This window comes from Chiloscyllium plagiosum, chromosome 9 (assembly GCF_004010195.1).
Source record: "Chiloscyllium plagiosum isolate BGI_BamShark_2017 chromosome 9, ASM401019v2, whole genome shotgun sequence".
NCBI lineage: Eukaryota > Metazoa > Chordata > Chondrichthyes > Orectolobiformes > Hemiscylliidae > Chiloscyllium > Chiloscyllium plagiosum.
Genome location: NC_057718.1, coordinates 65969089 through 65992021, shown reverse-complemented (window position 1 = coordinate 65992021; position 22933 = coordinate 65969089). Strand labels below are relative to the sequence as shown.

The 22933-nt window shown below is 41.2% G+C and overlaps 1 protein-coding gene across 5 annotated transcripts in view; it reads right to left on the bottom strand.

Moving 5' to 3' along the window:
* scaf8 (SR-related CTD-associated factor 8) overlaps positions 1–22933 on the bottom strand; it is a 285205-nt gene that overhangs the window by 219759 nt on the left and 42513 nt on the right. For all 5 annotated transcript variants that reach the window (XR_006312546.1, XR_006312547.1, XM_043696128.1 and 2 more), the window contains exon 3: positions 13308–13352. Coding sequence is in view for 3 of the 5 variants with exons in the window: in XM_043696128.1 (XP_043552063.1) it covers positions 13308–13352 (45 nt within the window). In the remaining 2 variants the exon portion in view is untranslated. The remainder of the gene's footprint in view (positions 1–13307; positions 13353–22933) is intronic.

The following is a 22933-nucleotide window of genomic DNA, read 5'->3' as shown; positions in this document are numbered from 1 at the left end:
AGATTGGGAAATGGTGGGGTGGGGTGGGAATTTCTTTTGCTACAATTCTTAGTATTTTGCTTGATCCTTTCTCACAACTTTTCTTGGATTTTGTCTGCAATTCTTGTTACTGTGTTCATTTCTTGTTCTTCATAATTCTACAATCAATAGGCTTATTTGCATTCATGAAAGAGCCCTTTTTTTGAACTTTACACCACCCAAAGGGTATGCTTAAAAGAACTCAACGACGTAACCACATTACTACCAGCCACTCCTCAAATCTCTCCTCTGTGGTATCTTGACCCATCACTTCTGTTTGTCCCTTCTTGTAAAACTGATTTGCATCTATCATCTGACCTCACAATAGCCAGGTTTCATTCTTGTTTGCTGATTTTATCCATTTCCTATTATGCTGGTGCGAGTTGTTGTTAATTTAGAAATAGGATTGATGTAGTGATGGGCAAACAAATTCACAAAATTTTTAATGACTGTACATTTTATGCTGCTTCACAAAGAGACAGTTATGTAATCACAGGCAATCAAGTAACCATGATAAACCTTCTTAATATATTAAATAGTATCTTATATTCATTAAAACAAAAGAAAAGCATTCTTAACTCTTATCATGCAAAGGGCTTGTACCATCATTTTTAGATTGTTATTCTAAAACAACACAGATACTTCAAAGTACATTGAAATAATAGACACATTACAGATAAGAATGCATAGAACACTGTGCCAAGGACTTAAGATACACAAACACAAGCCACACAAATGCAAGTGCAGTAAGCTTGCACACATTTATATTTAATCACATGCATGTTTAAAGTGGGGGCAAATCAAGACTGAGCTGAAAGTCGAGATAGGCAGGTTTTGATCCGTTTAAGGCGAGATAGGCAGGTTTTGATCTGGAGAATAAAGGGTTCAGGGAAAAATGCAAGGCGTGAAGGTCAGCCATGATCCAACTAAATGATGGAACAGGCTCAAGGGGCCGATATGCCTATTCCTGTTCCTATTACTTATGGTGTCACACAAACACACACACACACACCCACACACACACAGAGCTACACCAACAGAGAAAATTATTTAATGGGCAGGTTGATTTAAGTGCAAGCCAACAATGGTGTGGCAATCTCCTTGCTACATGCCATAGGTTTTATTGAGGCATTTTGCCTTTTTTTTCCAAAGTAGCACATGTGAGAAAAGGCATGGAATTTTAAAAACTACACCCAGAACAAGTGTCTGAAACAATATGCCTCAGAACTAAAATGGGACAGGTCATTAAGGAGGTATGGTGTAGTGTAAAACTAAAATAAATGCATACGAAAATGCAAAAATCCAAAAGCACAGATTATACAATTGGGACAGTTACCAACAGCATCAAAAGACGACAGTAAAAGTTTCAATCAGGGATTAAAAAAAATAAATATTTAGTGATAAGATCAGGTCAGAGGCTGAGAGCATTGTGGCAAGTAACACACTTCTTCAGTTCCCAAAATCTCTTCCACCAGCTACAAAATACAAATCAGAAATGTAATGGAATATGCTCCATTTTTTTTTAGATTAGATTACAGTGTGGAAACAGGTCCTTCGGCCCAACAAGTCCACACCGACCCGCCGAAGCACAACCCACCCATAAATTTACCCCTTACCTAACACTACGGGCAATTTAGCGTGGCCAATTCACCTGACATTTGTCAGAATGAATGCAGTTCCAGCAATACCCAAGAAGTACCACAACATCTCGAACAACGCAGCTCACTTGACTGTACCCATCCACCATCACACATAGCTAAGTAGTGTGCACCATCTACAAGATGCATTGTAGCAACTCACCAAGTATTTAAGGTTTTAGTGAAGATCTGTAGCTCAGGTTGTTGAAGTTGTTAGTAGTCTATCATCAGTATGTTGTCACTATGATCTGCCCAGAATGTTTATGGTTCAGCCTTTTCTATCAATACAAAACTAGCAATGGAAACACTGGCAACACTTCTAAACAAACAGACAACAAAACTATCAGCAAAGATAATATTCTGAAACTACTGGACCTATGCCTGACCATACACTTTGTTTTTAACAATCAGGTACACAAACAAATCAATGGGACACCCAAGGGCTCACCCATGTCTGGGTTCATTGCTGAAGAGGTAATGCAATGAGTAGGAAACATAGCCCTCTCCCAGATCCAGCCCAAACTATGGATCAGATACGTGGACAATACCTTTGTTATCATTAAATGGCCCAAGTTGAAAAGCAGACACCAACTCTATCAATAGCAAGTTCACCAGAGAAGAAGAGAACAACAATCAACTTGCGTTCTTAGGCATACTGGTTGAATGAATGAACCATGGTGAATTCCTTACCAGGGTGTGCAGAAAGGCTACACATACAGACCAGGTCCTCAGTTACAACAGTAACCAATGCAGCATCCACAAACAGAGCTATGTCAAGACCCTGTTTAAACAAGCCATAACATACTGCAATAACACGGAACTCTGCAAAAAAGAAGAGGAACACCTATACAAAGTCTTTACCAATAATGGGTACCCTATCAGCTTCATTTGTCGATGCCTGGCATACAAACAGCACAAAAAGACACTGTTCCCCCAACACACTGACCACCCTGCCCTACAATACAAATGTCTCAGAACTAACAAGACTTCTACGTCCTCTGGGAATACTGACAGCATACAAACCAACAGCCACACTACTATCCAGGAGAAAAGACCCCATACCCACAACATGCAAGACAAATGTGATATATAAAATACCTTGCAGCAACTGCGAGAAACATTACATAGAACAAACAAGCTGGAAACATGAGCAAGAGCTTGCAAACAAAATGACACAACCAGTCCTCTCTCATATCAATTCACTGACAATGAAGAACACTAATTCAACTGGAATAGCATTACATTACTGGGACAGGCTAAACAAAGATAAGCTCAGGAATTTCTGAAGGCTCGGTATTCATCCATGGTTCCATAAACAAACATGCTAAATAGACCCTATCTACAGATCACTACAGTACAAAACAGGAATTAGAACGATCCACCACAACAGACAGATCCATATAAGTTCAGGGCAGATCACAACGACAGCACTTCATCCAGAAGTTATACAGCACTGAAGATGTCACTTAGGAGGGAGATGAAACGTTTCCAATAAAATCCATCAGCACGGCAAACAGAACAACAACTTCAACATGTTTTTGACAACATCATCTAAGCTTCTAACCTCCAGCATTTAAACAGATAACGGCAATGTGAACGCCACCTCCTGCAGGTTCCCTCTAAGCCATATACCATCTGAATGTGAAATTACAATTGTCATCCCTGCACCAGCGCAGGATGAAAATACTGGAATCCCTAATATGACTATAGGTGAACCCACACCACATGACTGGAGCAATTCAAAAAACATAAAGCTGCAGATGTAGATTAACTGAAGGGCAAAATTGCAAGAACTGGTTTTAAGGGTAGGCATACTAAAGCGAGAAACAATCCGGATCGAAAAAGTCTAGGAGATGCATAAATTATTAAAATAACAAACAGGTTCAAACAATAGAAAGATTAATGGAATGCTATGCCTTACAAACCACACCTAAACGACTATCAGCAATTCTGGACAACACACGTTGAGGAGGATATACTGATTTTGGTGACAGTACTGTGCAGATTCACCTGAATTTAATCTCTCTTGTAAGGAGAGATTACACAAACTAGGTGTAAACTCTGTGGTATTTAGAATTTTTTTTGTTAGCAAATGATATCAAAAGATATGAGGCAAGGCAAAAGTCCACCCTCATTTGCAGCCAAAACACACGAAGTTTATATTAGTAGTCAGTCTCAGTTTTCTTAACCATGTATATGCATATTTTACTACTAGCACACTATAACTAAGGGCAAGGGATCAAGCAGGCGATACAGGCTTCTTCTTAATGTTTTTCACATGGATGTGGCTAGATCTGTCAGTATTTGCTGCCCTGTGAAAGTGACAGTGGGCTTCGGACTTGAAATTTTACAGTCTACGTGGTGTAGTTACATCCACAGTGCTGTTAAGGAAGGGAATTCCAGGGTTTATATCAACAACAGAAAAAACAATATTGTTCCAAGTCATGATGGTATTTGATTTGCACGGGACTTTATAGATGGTGGCCTATGTTTGTTGCCCATGTCCCATTAAGTGGTAGAAGTCAGCAGTTGCTGTTGAGGAATGTTGGTGAGTTGCTAGAGAATTTTATGGAAAGCACAAACTGCTTTTGTATAGAGGAAGTGAATATTGAATATGCTGGATTGTTTGATGATTTAGCTGCTGTTTTGTCCTGTATGGCGTCAAGCTTCTCAAGTGTTGTTGGAGCTGTACTCATACAGATAGTTATGTATGGAGTAGCTCAGTATACTCCTCTCATATCTTGCAGATGGTAAACAGGCATTACGAAGTCAGCAGGTGAGATATACCAAATGTTGGTGCGGCCACACTTGGAATATTGTGTACAGTTCTGGTCCCCATATTTTGGGAAGGATGTGGAAGCATTGGAAAAGGTGCAGAGGAGATTTACCAAGATGTTACCTGGTCTGGAGGGAAGGTCTTATGAGGAAAGGTTGAGAGACTTGAACTGTTCTCATTGGCAAGAAGGCAGCTTAGAGAGGATTTGATAGAGACATACAAGATGATCAGAGGATTAGATAGGGTAGACAGTGAAAGTCTTTTTCATAGGATGATGTCAGCGTGTACGAGGGGCATAACTACAAATTGAGGGGTGATAGATTTAAGACAGATGTCAGAGGCATGTTCTTTACACAGAGAGTGGTAAGGATGTGGAATGCCCTACCTGCTAATGTAGTCAACTCAGCCACATTAGGGAGATTTAAACAATCCTTAGATAAGCACATAGATGATTTTGGGGTAGTGTACGGGGACGAGCTGAGAATAGTTCACAGGTCTGCGCAACATCGAGGGCCGAAGGGCCTTTTCTGTGCTGTATTGTTCTATGTTCTACACACCACAGAATTCCCAGATTGTGACCTGCTCTTGTAGTCACACTATTTACAGTACGTGGCTGGTCCAGTTCTATTTCTTGTCAATGTTAACAAATAGAATGTTGATAGTGTGGGATTTAGTAATGGTTATAGCATTGAAAGTAGACAGTAGGTAGTTGAATTCTCTGTTGTAAGAGATGGTCATTGCTTGATACTTTTGTGAAAATTACATTTCTGTCACAAATCATCCCCAACCATGGACACTGTCCAGTTTTGGCTTCAATTTAAGTCTTTGTGAATGGTGCTAATCATTGTGCATCCTCAGTAAAGATCCATATTTCTGATCTTTTGTGGCCTGAAGTTGGTTAAGTCTATTCTGGATTAGTGGTGCTGGAAAAGCGCAGCAGTTCAGACAGCATCCGAGGAGCAGTAAAATCGATGTTTCGGGCAAAAACCCTTCATTAGGAATACAGGCAGAGTGCCTGAAGGGTAGAGGGATAAATCATAGGAGGGTGGGGGTGGGGAGAAAGTAGCATAGAGTACAATAGGTGAGTGGGGAAGGGGATGAAGGTGATAGGTCAGGGAGGAGTGAACAGTGAATAGGCATTGGGTGATGAGGGAGCAGTGGTGAAGGAGGCCCAGGACCTCCATGTCCTTGGCAGAGTGGGAGGGGGAGTTGAAATGTTGGGCCACGCGGCGGTGTGGTTGATTGGTGCAGGTGTCCCAGAGATGTTCCCTAAAGCGCTCTGCTAGGAGGCATCCGTTGCATCGGGAGCAACGGATACAATAAATGATATTAGTGGATGTGCAGGTAAAACTTTGATGGATGTGGAAGGCTCCTTTAGGGCCTTGGTTGGAGGCGAGGGAGGTGGTGTGGGCGCAGGTTTTGCAATTCCTGCGGTGGCAGGGGAAGGTGCCAGGACGGGAGGATGGGTCGTAGGGGGGCATGGACCTGACCAGGTAGTCACGGAGGGAACAGTCTTCGCGGAAGGCAGAAAGGGGTGGGGAGGGAAATATATCCCTGGTGGTGGGGTCTTTTTGGAGGTGGCGGAAATGTTGGCGGATGATTTGGTTTATGCAAAGGTCGGTAGGGTGGAAGGTGAGCACCAGGGGCATTCTGTCCTTGTTACGGTTGGAGGGGTGGGCTCTGAGGGCAGAAATGCGGGATGTGGACGAGATGCGTTGGAGGGCATCTTATACCACGTGGGAAGGGAAACTGCGGTCTAAAGAAGGAAGCCATCCGGTGTGTTCTGTGGTGAAACTGGTCCTCCTGGGAACAGATACAGCGGAGGCGGAGGAATTGGGAATACGGGATGGCATTTTTGCAGGAGGTAGGGTGGGAAGAGGTGTAATTCAGGTAGCTGTGGGAGTTGGTGGGTTTGTAAAAAATGTCGGTGTCAAGTCGGTCATCATTAATGGAGATGGAGGGGTTCAGGAAAGGGAGGGAGCTGTCAGAGATGGTCCAGGTAAATTTAAGGTCAGGGTGGAATCTGTTGGTGAAGTTGATGAATTGCTCAACCTCCTTGTTGGTGAAGTTGTCTAGGTCATTACATGGAGAAAATACTGCAGTGATACCCTGGGACTGACATAACTGACCTTCAACAACTTATGTGCTTTATATAACACCAACCAGTTAAGAGTCAGCTCCTTTAAACTCACCTATGCCCTCCTCCCAATTCCGATTAGCTACAGTTTCATTAGGACTTCTTAGTGCCATTATTAGGGCAAATACAACTTAAAACATTCATTCTCACCTCACCTATGGAGTTCAGTTCTTTTATACAGGTTTAGACCAAGTTGTAACGAGGTTAGGCCCTGAGTGGTCCTAAGGCAACCTAAAGTGAACATCAGGGAGCAGGTTACTTCGGAGATGTAGTTTGGAAGCACTACTGATAACCCCTTTCATTAATTTGTTGACTATCAAGAGTAGACTAATAAGTCAATAATTGCCTGGGTTAAAGTTTTGAGGACTGAACATATCTGCGTAACTTTCCACATTGTCGGGTTGATGCCAGTGTTGTAATCGAATTAGAACAGCTTGACTAGGAGAGAAGCCTCTTCCAGAGTTCAAATTTGCATTACTATTGTCAGAACATTGTCAAACACTATAGCCTTTGCAGCATTCAATGTCTCTGCTGTTTTGTGATATCCTAGAGAACTGAATTGGCTGAAGACTGCTATCTGAAATACTGGGGACTTCAGAAAGAGGTGAAAATGTTTTGAAAATGCCTCAGAGTTTAAGACATGCCTATTGCTGCACTGGATGACCCCAGCTACCTGATGAAGGAGCAGCGCACTGAAAGCTAGTGCTTCCAAATAAACCTGTTGGACTATAACCTGGTATTGTGAGATTTTTAACTGGATGACTGACATTGATTCTTTAAAATAACAGACACCCGTGCCAGTACTTCACTTCTACACTCGGTATAGAATTAACCAGTTTTTGGGAGTGTTTTTCAAGGTTTCAGAAGTCAACTTATACATAGTAACATCTACAGTATCAATGGCTGAGAATTTCTGATATTTTGTCATGCTAAGTCAGCGAGGACTGACATATGCTGGAGATCAGAGTTGAGAGTATGATGTTGGAAAATCACAGCAGGTCCTCGGATGCTGCCTGACCTGCTGTGCTTTTCTAGCACCACACTCTAGATTGTAAGTCAGCGGTCAAGATACCTTGAATATATGCCAAGTAGACATTCTTTATATCAATCTTAAAAAGATGTTTTAAAACCGCATTAAAAAGATGAATCTTACTTAAGCAAACTGCTTGAGCATATAGCTACTGCAAAGTCTAATATCATTAGAATAAGTTTTATTCCAACACCTTCAGTAATTAGTTTTAGGCAAAAAATTCAAATAATGTTATTGTTCAAGAGTTATTAATGATCAGATCTTCATAACATAATTTCTGTATATTTTCATAAAAGATCATAGTTTCTTTGGTGTATTCCTCACTCTGAGAAAATATAACACGTGCAATGATGACATAAATATAGTATCCTTTCTGATCAAATACGGTACCGTCAAAGTAGACTACATTTTGGAAGTGGAGCATACCTCAAATTTAAAAAAAAGCATTTAATTGCTATTCTTCATTATATGTAGCTTGAAGTTTACGCTCTCTATCAAATTATCATCAATCGCAATGACAAAACTGACAGTAATTATGTTGATATAATGCAAATCCACACAGACCAGGGCAAACCTCACCATAATAGGTGGAGAATTTGTTAGTTTAATCAATAAAACCTGGAACAAAAAGCTAGCATCAGTATTGTTGCGCAAGACCTTACAAGATGTTATAGAAGAAGGAAGTGAGGACTGCCGATGCTGGGGATCAGAGTCAAGAGTGTGGTGCTGGAAAAGCACAGCAGGTCAGGTAGCATCCAAGGAACTTGAGAATCGGCGTTTTGGGCATAAGCCCTTCATCGGCCTTTCCTGATGAAGGGCTTATGCCTGAAACATTGATTCTCCTGCTCCTCAGATGCTACCTGACCTGAAGTTGTGTGAAGCAGGTATGACATATTCTTTATGGAAGGAATTCAACTGATCAAGTCTGTTGAAATCTATATGCAATCATATACCTACAGCAATAGGGTGATGCGTAAGTGCTCTCTGAAATGGCCAATAAGGTACTCATTTACATCAAATTGCTATATTTGGAGGGTTTCACTGGATCACAAAGCTTCATTTCAGCCTCAAGCAAAATACGAACAAAAAGTATCAAATCCCAGTGTTCAGGTGAGAGTGACTGCCCTTGATATCATGATTGCATTTGACCAAATATGATATCAAAGAACCCTAATAAAATTGAAGTTAACAGGAATCTGAAAAACTCTTCACTGGTGAAAGTCATACATACTTAATACAAAAGAAGATGGTTGTCTGCATTGAAGGCCAATCATTTGAGCATCAGGTAATGACGGCAGGGGTTTATCACAGTAATGTTCAAGGCCCAACCATCTTCCATTGCTCCATTAATGACCCCCCTTCCAACAAAATCTCAGAAATTAGGATGTCTTCTGATATGTTTGCTAACAATTCCACATTGTTCAGAAATATTTGTAACCAAAGCAATTGTGCCTGGTATGTAGAAGTAACACATCTAACACAACAATACCTGAAAAACAACTATTTCCAAAATCTCTGCACAATATTTAATGACACAGGATTTCCAAGCATCATTTTCCAGAGCATTTCAGATCAACCACATAAATAGTGCAGCTGCAAAGGTAGGTCAAAGGCTGGTACTCTGTGGTGACCGACAGATCTCCAGACTTCCCAGACTTTCAACCACCCCTACAAGGCACCAGAGGGTAATATGATGGATGACATTCCACTTATTTGCACAAGTGCAATTACAAAAACACAGGGCATTTAACATTGTTTAGGTCAAAAACAGCCATTGGACCCACATCCTACATGACATGAACTGCAGCAGTACACAGCAGAGATTCACATCCCCCGAAGGAGAATGAATTCTACTCAATACCTATATCACATGAATGTGCGAAAGAGAACACTACGTAGTGTCTTTAAAAGCAATCAAGAGTGTCACAGAGAGATTTTTAAAATTAATTCTAACTTCCAGGTACATTTTCCATGACAATGCCTTCATCAGAGGTGATTTGCCAACCAGTCAGCACTCTTTTCTCATACAGTATAAACTGTTGCTCCCTTTGAATTCTGGCATTCTTGCGTCTGCCGTGATGACTGCTAGCCAAAAAGCCCCAACAGCATGTCTTTTTTTTAAACAGAGAATGAGAGGGCTGTTAAATAATTCTGCTTATTCTAATGAATTCTGATAATGGGGTAAAAATAAAAGCTTGGAAAGTTTTGTACTACATCAGGTGTGAAGGTGGTACTTGTGCAAAAGCATCCCACAATTATTCGACAGTATACATAAACATCAAGAAATAACAGAGGCGTCACTAAGTAGCTGCAGAACATTCTAACAAGGTAGGGTACAAGTTGGAGGATATGATACACATTGGTACCACAATATAGGTAGAATGAGGACCCAAAATTAAGAAACCAGCAGAGCAAACGTTTCATTTTTAATGGCTTGGTACTAATAGCTGGTCAACAGAATTCAATAGTAAGTCAATGAGTGAGCAGAAAAAAATGGCAAAGTGCATTACTATAATAGAAGTAGGCGCAAATGATCCTCATTAAAAAACTGTCAACAGGCAATCACATCCACTTTGTGAAATCACTGCAAATTTTACACATACACACACACATACACAACACAGATATAGTGTCTCATACTATTTACTGTACCATTACTGAGAAGTGGTGTGGAGAGTTGGTTAGGGAACATACCTCTCTTATGACTTCAGACTTAATTTTATATGATAGGTTGACAATGAATATTTTGCACATATCTCTGTGTCTACATAAAGTTTTGGGATATATCAACAGAACCATTCAATACACAAAAATGGATGATTTGTTATTAAACAGGTTGCAGATGAGACTGCACCTGAAACACTGTGCCCAATATTTAGTCACCCACAGGGCAGATAATGTAGTAGTTTCGCAAAAGGTCCAAAGGAGAACTGCTTAAAGGATTCCTACATTAAGTAAATTCAGCTACTTAAGTGGGGTAAATGACCTTGCTCTATTAATTTCACAGCAGCAAGCCTTAAAGCTTCCCTGATAAAGGATTATAACATAATTAAAGCATTGGATAATAAGTCCATTGAAATTTTATTCCAGATTAATAGGTAGGGGAAGATCAGTTTAAACACTTGTATCCTATCTAAAAGGAGGAAGAAATATTATTATTCTTTTAGCAGATAATAGCTCTAGCACACAGTGATGAATAGTGTACATGCTGGATTCAAGAACAAGTTAACCTGGTTATTCACTGCACTGGAGATTGGATTACTCACCCACGAACTGTATAAATCACCAACATATTCCACCCCGACCTTAAACTCACCTGGACCATCTCCGACACCTCCATCCCCTTCCTGGACCTCTCTATCTCCATCAACGATGACCGACTCAACAATGACATTTTCTACAAACCCAATAACTCCCACAGCTACCTGAACTACACCTTCTCCTACCCTGCTTCCTGTAAAAACACCATCCCTTATTCCCAAATCCTCCGCCGCATCTGTTCCCAGAAGGTCCAGTTCCACCACAGAACACACCAGATCGCCTCCTTTTTTAAAAGACCGCAATTTCCCCTCCCAGGTGGTTGATGATGCCCTCCAGCACATCTCATCCACTTCCTGCACCTCCACCCTTGAATCCCACCCCTCCAACTGCAACAAGGGCAGAACCCCCTGGTTCTCACCTTCCACCCAACCAACTTCCATATATATTGCATCATCCTCCACCTTTTCTGCCACTACAAATGGACCCCAAGACCAGAGATATAGTTCCCTCTCCACGCCATCCGCTTTCTGTAAAGATCGTTCCCTCTGCGACTACCTCATCAAGTCCACGTTCCCCAACAACCCACCTTCCCCTCTGGGAACCTTCCCCTGCTACCACAGGAATTGCAAAACCTGCACCCACACCTCCCCGCTCCACCCCCATCCAAGGCCTCAAAGGAGCATTCCATATCCATCAAAGTTTCACCTGCCCTGTCCACACATCATTTACAGTATCCATTGCTCCTGATGCGGTCTCCTCTATATTGGGGAGACAGGACACCTACTCGCAGAGCGCTCCAGAGAATATCTCCGGGACACCCTCACCAACCAACCCCACCGCCCCGTGGTCAAATACTTCAACTCCCCTTCCCACTCTGCCGAGGACATGCAGGTCCTGGGCCTCGTCCATTGGCACTTCCTTACCACCCGACACCTGGAGAAAGAACACCTCATCTCCCACCTCGGGACACTCCAATCCCATGGCATCAATGTGGATTTCACCAGTTTCCTCATTCCACCTTGTCCCACCTTATCCCCAGTTTCAACCTTCCAGCTCAGCACTGCCCTCATGACCTGCCCATCTTCCTTCCCACCTATCCGCTCCACCCTCCCCTCCGGCCCATCACCATCACCCCCACCTCCATCCACCTTTTGAACTCTCAGCTACCTTCCCCCCAAGCCCATTAACCTCCTATTTGACTCTCCACCCGAGGCTCCCAGCCTTATTCCTGATGAAGGTCTTTTGCCCGAAACGTCGATTTTCCTGCTTCTCGGATGCTGCCTAACCTGCTGTGCTTTTCCAGCACTACACTCTCCACTCTAATCCCCAGCATCTGCAGCCCTCACTTTCGTCTGTACATCATCCTTAGCCATGGGATCAGAAAATGTTTAAGTCTAGAGTGTGACTACTCAGTGTTCTTATCTAAGGTGCAAGAGTTCTTATCCACCTGTTGTGCAGCTGAGATCCAATCATCTGTAAAGTTTAAAAGCATAAACATTTGGACCACATATAAGGAATTAACATGAGTACGAAAATAGAAATCTAGTGATAAGCACCATACTGGGAATGAAGCTGAAGGACAAATGAACCATTTGATGAGAATTCAAAGTCAGAAATGAACATGGGATGTGGAGTTGCTGGCTTGTCCAGCATTTATTGCCCATCCCTAGTTGCCCTAGAGAAGTTGGTGATGAGCTGCCTTCTTAATCCAATAAAGATCTGGTAGGAAATAAACTGAACTAAAATAATAGAATAAATTCAAATGTTAAGTAATCACAGGTAACCGCTTCAGCATTTTGTAGCACTTATCAAAGCAGCATTTTTTAAATCAAAATTTTAACTTGTAACTAAACACCTATTGTTAAGCAAATAGTGTACCTAGTCCACTATAACTGGGCATTTTATATATAGGAAATGGCTATAACGTTTTGACAACTGCCTGATTTAAATGTGAACATCTCAAGTAATGTAATACAACCACTGTGTATACACACACCCATCACAGCATACAAAGGTCAGTTTTTCTGGAGTAAGACTGCTCCAAAACAAATGGAATTTGTTTCAACCTCAAAACTTTTATGCAGACTACTCCAGCTCCATCATGCTGATGCAGTTAGCATGGAAGACGGGAAGATTATAATAAACGGTATGATGTCCAAAATAAAGCATGCTCAGCAATTTGAAGTAATAAAGATCAGAAATGTGAAAATGACCCAACACAATGAAAGACTTGTAATATCAATAGATTATATTAAAAAGAAATATTAGAAGACCAATCAATGGCCAAAAAAACCCCACAAAAACGTTAACAGTTCAACACTCAAAGTTACCTCAAAAAATGGAAATATTATAGAACCAAAGGTGTTCCAATTGTAAAAGGAGATACTAATGCATAAATATACAAACATCCAATTCAATATTGAGTTTTATACAATCGTAAACTCTTACCCTTTGAATAAACTTTTCCACGCTCTGAACCACATGTTTGTAGAACTGTGAAGTAAAAGAAAAAAAAATTACACTTTTAAAGATAACAAGACAACTCATTAAAATAGTTAACAAGGTATACATGATCCTGGTATTTATGAAGACTGAGTTCAAAAGATCAGCCTGGAAATGCTCTGAAGTCTGGCACCCTCTATGGTGAAAGAAAGTAAGTGTTAATATTTCAGATTAATAAATTTCACCAGACCAAGGAAAAATATTAGATATTTAATTGAGTTTGGTGGGAAAAAAAACAAAAAGGAAATGTCTGCAATGGCACGAGAGGGGCTAAATTACAAAAAGAGATGAGGGGTTACTTGGAATGCCAAATTGCTAAGGAAAAAAAATAGACATGCTCAGTGATGACATCTTGGCTGTGGAAATGGCAGAGGATAGTCCGTTGAATACAGGACTTTGAGGGGTTAGTGGTGAGGACAAGAGGAATCCAATTGTGGTTACAGAAGGTTGAAAAGGGGCAAGAGTGACAGTATCTGGGATTGGAGTGCCTGCAACTTTGTTAGCCATGGTTGAAAGTCCACAGAAGAAAAGGAAAGACATATCAAAGCAATTGGTATAAAAGGTTCTGGTATTGGCAGAATAGAGATAAGGCATTGGCTAAACTGAATAGAACTCTTACAGAAACCAAGGTGGAAGGAAGTGTAACAATGGTCACCGTGCAAGTCAATATGAGTTATTAGAGGACATTAGTTGATAGCCTTACCAAAGAAATGAAGACAAAAGACAAGGAAGAATTGCAATAGTTGGAGATAAACAATATGCAGGTGAAGGGAGAGTGGAAATCGGGGGAAAACATTTCCAGTTTGGAGCAATAGCAGGTGAGAACATTAAAGGTTAGCGTATTTATACAGGATATAAGGAATGGGATCTGAATAGAGCTGAAATGTAGAACTCTGGAAACAGATTCAATAATAATTAAGAAAGAAGAATTTACTAAGTACTTAAATAAGAATAAAAATTGCAAAAATATATAAGAAAGACCCAGGGAGAGGGATTAATACGATTGCTTATTACAAGAGCTGGGCAGACTTGGTGGGTTAAATAGTCCCTTTCTGCACCGTGGTATTCTATAAGAAGAAAGAAATAGACCAACAATGAGACAAATTTGAAGAAATAGATAGCTGCAGCCTCTGGGGCAGCTGCTGAGGTGTTCCCATGGGAATCAGCTGGCTGAGCCAGGGAATTTGAAACTAAAGCAACTGAATAACTGAGCCTACAACGCTACAGTATTTCATCAAATATGCATCTGCTTTAACATTAGCTAAATACTTTCATTTGGCTAAATTCATTAAAGTGAATAGTTACAATGTATTTTATTTCCATATTGCAGATTAGCAGTAATTATAAATCAGACTTGCCCCCAAATTAACTGAATTACAAGTTTTCCCCTTAAATACCGATGCAAACGATTAATCAATAATACATTCACTTCTCATTCTTAAAGCCAGAAATATTGAACATTACAGATTTTTTGTTTTCAGAGGAATTTCAACAACGTATATTTGTAAACTGCCTTTTACTTGTAAAACATCCCAAGATACTTGGAGAAAGTGAGGACGGCAGATGCTGGAGATCAGAGTCGACAGTATGGTGCTGGAAAAGCACAGGTCAGGCAGCATCCGAGGAGCAGGAGAGTTGACGCTTTGGGATAAGCTGATGAAGGTCCAATGATTCCTGATGAAGGGCTTATATCCAAAATGTCAATTCTCCTGCTCCCCGGCTGCTGCCTGACCTGCTGTGCTCTTCCAGCACCACACTCTCGACTCTGACCTCCAGCATCTGCAGTCCTCACTTTCCTCGAGACCTCTTTATTTGCCAATTTTTAATCACAACTACTGACTGAAATACATCCACTGTTAAATTAATTTACACCAGGTATCTTTATTTTCTGCATGTTTAAAACCTGAGCATTCAGTATCAGTTACTACTGAAGCAGTAACACCCAACTGGGACAGCACCACGCCAGTAGAAAATGCAACCACATAGGTAAGACTATCAGTCGACTAGTCGTTATGGACAGTACACATCAAGACTCCAAATCAGATATGTCATGCACAGTGGTTGTAGCGAACAGAAGCTGAGGGATTTCTCACATCCTAACCACTTCAAATTTTATTGTGCTGGATTGTTTAAAACACTAGATGCAACATGGAGTAATAATAAGATTTTCAGTAGCAAGCAACATTGAAGAATAATTGAGAATGGCATTTTTCGTAAATGAGATGAAAAGGTAACAAACAAATATTAACTAAATAAATATCAAATAGATTTGCCACAGAAGTTTGAAAAATTTTGAATAAGCTTCAAAAACAGTAATGACACAAAAATTTGAAGTTATACATTAAATGTTGTAACTATCAGAATTATGTATATTTAAATAAACCAAAAAAACTATGAGTGTGGAAAGTTTTCTTACGAATTTGCAAACCCAAGAACATTTTAAAAAGATACATTTCCCAGCTATCTAATGTTCCAGTGCCTTCTTCATAGTTTTGTAGTTTTCAACATTTCTTTCATGATAATGTCGACATTGCTGGGAGCCAAATTTTATTACTCACCACTAACTGCCCTTCAAATGAGTGATTAATTATGCAATTTCAGAAAAAGTTTAAGAGTCAACCAAATTACTTTGGAGCTGGAGCTGCATATGGGTCAGGTAAAGCAAGGATGGTAAGGAAAGGTAAAGGACATGAGTGAACCAAATAAACTTTTACAACCATCAATTATGGTTTCACTGTCATCATTACTGAGGCTAGCTCTAAATTGCAGACCAATCAAGCTAGTGGACCTATGCCTTATCAGACACTTCACCTTCAACAACAAAACCTACAGACAAACCAACAGAACACCCATGGGATCTCTGATATCAGGGTTCTTAGCAGAGGCAGTAATGCAGAGACTTGAACAAACAGCTCTGCCAACCATCCAACCCAAACTTTGGGTCTGCTACGTGGATGACATCTTTGTCATCACTAAACAAAATGAGTTAGAGGAAACCTTCAAGACCATCAATAATATCCTTACTGGCATAAAATTCACCAAAGAGGAGGAAAGCAACAACAAACTGCCATTCCTAGATGTCATAGTAGAGCAAACAGCCAATGGGGAACTTCAAACCAGCGTCTGCAGGAAAACAATACATACAGACCAAATATTGAACTACAAAAAGCAATCATTCCAACACCCACAAACGAAGCTGCATCAGAACATTATTTCAACGAGCCAACTCACACTGTAGCACAGAGAAACTATGCAGAGCAGAGGAAAATCACCTATACTGCGTATTAAAAAATGGGCACCCAATGAACACAGTCCGCCAATTTCTCAGCAACAAACCCAAACAAGCAGACAAAACATGTCCAGAAACCCTAGCCACTCTCCCCGACAGGATACATGAACACCAACTAGCCACAAAAAGACATGTCCCTCTCTCAATAGTATCCTCACATACAGATAAGGTAGGACATGACTTCGACTGGGACAACACATCCATCCTAGGACAAGCCAAACAAAGACACGCACAAGAATTCCTAGAAGCATGGCATTCTAACCGGAACTCTATCAACAAACATATCGAGTTAGACCCCATATACCACCCCCTGAGAAAAAAGGAATAGGAAGTGACTTTACCATAGGAAATAACATCACCACAGGAAATGACATCATCAACCCAAAGAAACCCAAACATATAAATAGAAAGCAGGAATTTTCAGCAATGCTTCGACCGTTCCCTCCGTGACTACCTGGTCAGGTCCACACCCCCCTACAACCCACCCTCCCATCCTGGCACCTTCCCCTGCCACCACAGGAACTGCAAAACCTGCGCCCACACCTCCTCCCTCACCTCCATCCAAGGCCCTAAAGGAGCCTTCCACATCTATCAAAGTTTTACCTTCCCATCCACTAATATCATTTATTGCATCCGTTCCTCCCGATGCGGTCTCCTCTACATTGGGGAGACTGGGATGCCTCCTAGCAGAGCGCTTTAGGGAACATCTCCGGGACACCCGCACTAATCAACCACACCGCCCCGTGGCCCAACATTTCAACTCCCCCTCCCACTCTGCCGAGGACATGGAGGTCCTGGGCCTCTTTCACCGCCGCTCCCTCACCACCAGACACCTGGAGGAAGAACGCCTCATCTTCCACCTCGGAACACTTCAACCCCAGGACTTCAACAGTTTCCTCATTTCCCTTTCCCCCACCTCACCCTAGTTCCAAACTTCCAGCTCAGCACTGTCCCCATGACTTGTCCTACCTGCCTATCTTCTTTTCCACCTATCCACTGCACCCTCCTCCCTGACCTATCACCTTCATCCCCTTCCCCACTCACTATTGTACTCCATGCTACTTTCTCCCCACCCCACCCTCCTCTTGCTTATCTCTCCACGCTTCAGGCTCTCTGCCTTTATTCCTGATGAAGGGTTTTTGCCCGAAACATCGATTTTGCTGCTCCTCGGATGCTGCCTGAACTGCTGTGCTCTTCCAGCACCACTAATCCAAAATCTGGTTTCCAGCATCTGCAGTCATTGTTTTTTACCACTGAAGATGTTACCTAGTAGGGTAACGAAACGTCTGCTGGAAAAACGCAGCAGGTCAGGCAGCATCAAAGGAACAGGAGAATCGACGTTTTGGGCATAAGCCCTTTTTCAGGAAATCCTGATGAAGGGCTTATGCCCAAACCGTCGATTCTCCTGTTCCTTTGATGCTGCCTGACCTGCTGTGCTTTTCAAGCAACACATTTTTAAGCTCTGATCTCCAGCATCTGCAGTCCTCACTTTCTCCTAACGAAACGTCTGGAAATGAACCTTCCAGCTCAGCAAGCAAATCTACATCCAAAACGTATGTGATCCCATACAAGGGTTTAATTTCAAAAATCCAACATATGAACATTTCCTGTACTTACAAATGGGTATATTATATTGTCCTGCATAGTGTTCCTACTTACACACTAATCGATCTGTGGACAGACTCAAGAATGGAACCATTTGCAATCCAGGGACTACCTGCATTTAACTTCCACAAATCATTTGACATGCAGTACTGGGAAAATGAGAAAACAAGGGAGGAAGAGAATGTAGGGCAACACATGGCATGTGTGAGGTGGTGAGGAGAGGAAGAAAAAAAACCAAAGAAAGGTGGAAAGAATATTTTTTTTTAAATGGTTTGGTTTGCATTCTAAATCTGATCTGCTGATGGCTAATGAACACTTTAGGATCACGCCACTTTTAAAAATTGATGTTATGTTATATTGACTCAGTAAACTGACTCAGTTTTTAACTTTTCAAAATGATTCTTCATTTTGTTTCTTTATTGGGTCATTGTGCAAGATGTTGTAAGCAAACCAATCTTGGCGTTAACTCAATTTGCCAAAGGTAGCTTAATTAATTCTCTTAAAAAAATGAACACAATTTGCTGAGGAATCTTTTTGCATGCCCTCTGTCTTATTTCATTTTTCTTTATTCATTCATGAGAGTTGGCTAGGCCAACATTTATTGTCTATTTCTAGTTGTACTTGAGTAGGTAGTGGTGAGCTGCTTTCTCAAAGTACTACAATCCAATATGTAATTAAAAAACTGCTAACTTTCTGCACATATGATAAATTAATTGCATCCTCAGCAACATAAAGATTTACTGTGTGTAGAAATGCATGTTTTTTAAATAAAATTTTGATTTAAGCTTATTTCCCTTGTGCCAACTGAAATACAATGATGCCAAGGAAATTAGTATTCCATACGTGGTGTGGCTTTAAGTTTAATGGACAGGTAATAATTATTGAGGACACAAGTGAATTCTTCTAATTCAGTTTCTTCAAAAGTCCAAATCCCCCAAGTGTCATCTAAATATTTGAATCAGTTTTATAAGATTGTGACTATAAGAGTAGGTCAGTATCTGGGAATTCTGCAGTGAGTATAATTACGACTGGACACTAGTGTTCGCTGTGATACACTTGCAAGGACCTGACAGAGCCACAATGGCTATAAATTCTGTCTTACAATCTTATACTCCACAAGCAATGCTCCAAATGCTATTGCTTCCAAATAAACCTGTTGGGACTATAACCGGGTCCAACACCCGCACCTCCAAATAATAGCCAAATGCTGCTTTCAGTTCTGCACTCAATCCATAATTCTACATATGGGTCATCTCCTGATTTTGCAAAGCCTGCCCACTATTTACAAAGAACAAGTCAGGAGTGTGATTAAATACTCCCCAATTACTTAGATAAGTACAATTTAATAATATTCAACATGCTCATTGCCAACCAGAACAAAGCAGCTCACTGGAGTGGAAGGTGGCAGTGTTTTGATAATGTCACACGACTAGTAACCTTTAATCCCAAGGTAAGGCTCTGGGGTCAAGGGCTCAAATCTCACCATGGCAAATGAAAAAAATCAGGATTCAATAAAAAGTTAGCCTACCATGTGACCACTGCTGACTGTTATAAAAACCGATCTACTTCACTAATATACTTTAGGGAAGGATTTCCATCAATTTTATTTTTATTAACCTATTTTCCTATTCAACCTGTTCGCCGATGTTATTACACACCTCTGGATCAGGTGGGACTTGAACTCGGGTCTCCCTGGTTCAGGGCAGGGATACTACCACTGTGCCTAGATGTCATTTTTAATTTGTTTGGTCTACACGTTACACCTGATGGTGAAAAATGTGTTGCTGGAAAAGCACAGCAGGTCAGGCAGCATCCAAGGAGCAGGAGAATTGACGTTTTGGGTATAAGCCCTTCTTCACCTGATCCACAACAATGTGGTTGATTCTTAATTGAGTACTTAGGGATGGTTAATAATTGGTACCACAGCCAGTGATGCCAAGATCCCACAAATGAATCAGAAATACCATTTGCTCCCTCCACTACCAATGCACAACTATGCAAGACGAATCACAGCAACTCACCCAGGCTCCTTCAACAGCACTTTCCAGACCTGCAATCTCTATCACCTAATGTACAAGGACTGCAGATACATGGGAACACCAACACATGCAAGATCCCCTCCAAGTCAGACAAAGTCTTAGAACAATACTAGACTTCCTTTACTGTTTGTGGGTGAAAATCCTGCAACAATTCTGCACCAGGTGGAATATAGCAGCACAAAACAACAGCTCACTACCAACTTTACAAAAGCAATAAGATGAGAAGTAACTGTTGGTTCAGTTAGCACACCACCCATAATATGGCCTCTCAACTCCTAGATTCAAATGCACTGACCAATGAAGGCAAGCATACCAAAAACCTTCTTCATTATCTTACCTACCTGCAATTTCACTTTCACTTTCAAGGAACAATGAACCTGCAGTCCAAGGTCTCTTTGTTCAGCAACACTCCCCAGTGTATAAGTCCTGCCCTCATTTGCTTTATCAAAATACAGCATCTCGCATTTATCTAAGTTAAACTCCATCTGCCACTCCTCAGCCCATTGGCCCATCTGATCAAGATGCCGTTGTAATCTGAGATAACTTTTTTCACTGTCCACTACACCTCCAATTTTGGCATCATCTGCAAACTTAGTAAACAAAACTACTATGTTCACATCCAAATCATTTATATAAATGACGAGAAGCGATGGACCCAGCAGCAATCCTTGCAGCACACCACTGGACACAGGCCTCCAGCCTGAAAAGCAACCCTCCCCCACCACCACCAAGATCTTCTACCTTCGAGCCAGTTCTGTATTCAAACAGCTCGTTCTCCTTGTATTCCATCTGATCCAACCTTGCTATTTAGCCAGAGACTTTTCCCCAGGGCAGGACTGATTGGCACGAGGCTTCATAGTTTTAAGATGTTAGGAGAAAGGTATAGAGGGTACATCAGAGGAAGGTTCTTTATGCAGAGAGTTGTGAATGCATGGAATGCGTTGCCAGCGGTGGTGGTGGAAGCAGAGTCATTAGGGACATTTAAGCGACTGCTGGACATGCACATGGATAGCAGTGAATTGAGGGATGCGTAGGTTATTATATTTTACATTAGGATTAATCCTTGGCACAACATCATGGGCCAAAGGGCTTGTTCTGTGCTGTACTTTTCTATGTTCTAACGCCATTTTTTACATTAATGGCGTCGGTGCCCTTTTTGTCACAGTAGCTATCTAAAAAGCATACCTTTACAATACAAAGCTATTGACATTCATTATCTCTTTCTTCAAATATTTTGAATGTATCTTCCAAGGAAGAAAATCAGCCGTAATATGTGATTATACATGTGACTGCAAACACATAGTAATGTGTTGGACATTTAATCGCCCTCAGGAAAGGCCTAGCAAGCCCCCAGTTCAATGGCAATTAGTGATGGCAACAAATTAGAGTCAGAGAGTTGTGCAGCACAGGTACAAACCCTTCAATGCAACTCGTCCATGCCGACCAGATATCGTAAATTAAACTAATCCCAATTGATAGCACTTGGCCCAAATCCCTCTAAACTCTTCCTATTCATATACCCATCGAGATGCCTTTTCAACGTTTTAATTCTACCAGCCTCCATCACTTCCACTGGCAGCTCATTCCATACATGCACCACCATTTGCGTGAAGAAGTTGCCCCTTAAGTCCCTTTTAAATCTTTTCCCTGTCACCCTAAACCGATGCCCTCTAGTTCTGGCCTCCCCCACCCCAGGGAAAAGACCTTGCCTATTTTCCCTATCAATACCCCTCAAGATTTTATAAATCTCTATAAGGTCACCCCTCAGCCTCGGAAACTCCAGGGAAAACAGCACTAGACAATTCAGCATTTGCTTATAGCTCAAACCCTCCAACTTGGCAACATCCTTCTATAGCCTTGCCAACAATATCCACATCAAGAAAGCCTTTTTTTTTTAAAAAGGATAAGCGCAGAGAAATTATTCAAAGAAAAATATTCCAAACGATCTGACAATAATACTGATATGACTTGGGAAATTGGATTAGGGATTTCAAATAAAAACTTCAGTGAAACTGAAAGACAACTTAATAACTCAAACACAAAACATGTAATTACTTCGGCTTATTTTGCTTGATGGCATATTTTGGAATAGACAAATGAAAAAAGGCAGGAAAATATTTTTTGGTGACCTCTAAGGAACGAAAAAGCATATTCATTGCATGGCAAAGAAAGTAAATACAAGCATGAATCACTGACCCTTTATTGTTACTGGGTAATAGGCCATCACTATCTTCTCATGTGCAATTAATACTGAACTCATCAATAATGTCCACTCTCCAGTAATGAATTTACCAAAACACAAGTTAGCATTGATTGAAGTACCACCTAGTCTGCCACACGAACCCCGCAACCACGCCCCAATGACCTCATCAACCTGCCCAATCTAACCCCGTCCGACCCCCAGACCCGCCCCACTCCCAAGACCGCCACCCCGATCCACATCCCCGGCAGCCGGACTGGACACCAATAGTAAGACTGGTGCTGCCTTTGGAGGTGGTGGGGGTGTGGGTCTCTACATTGCAAACACACACAAATTTTTACTGCAACATTTTGACAAGTTTCATCTTTACCCTGCACAGGATAATGTTGGAGAGACTATCTGAGCAGGGGGGGGGGGGGGCGGTTTCGGGTATACCCCT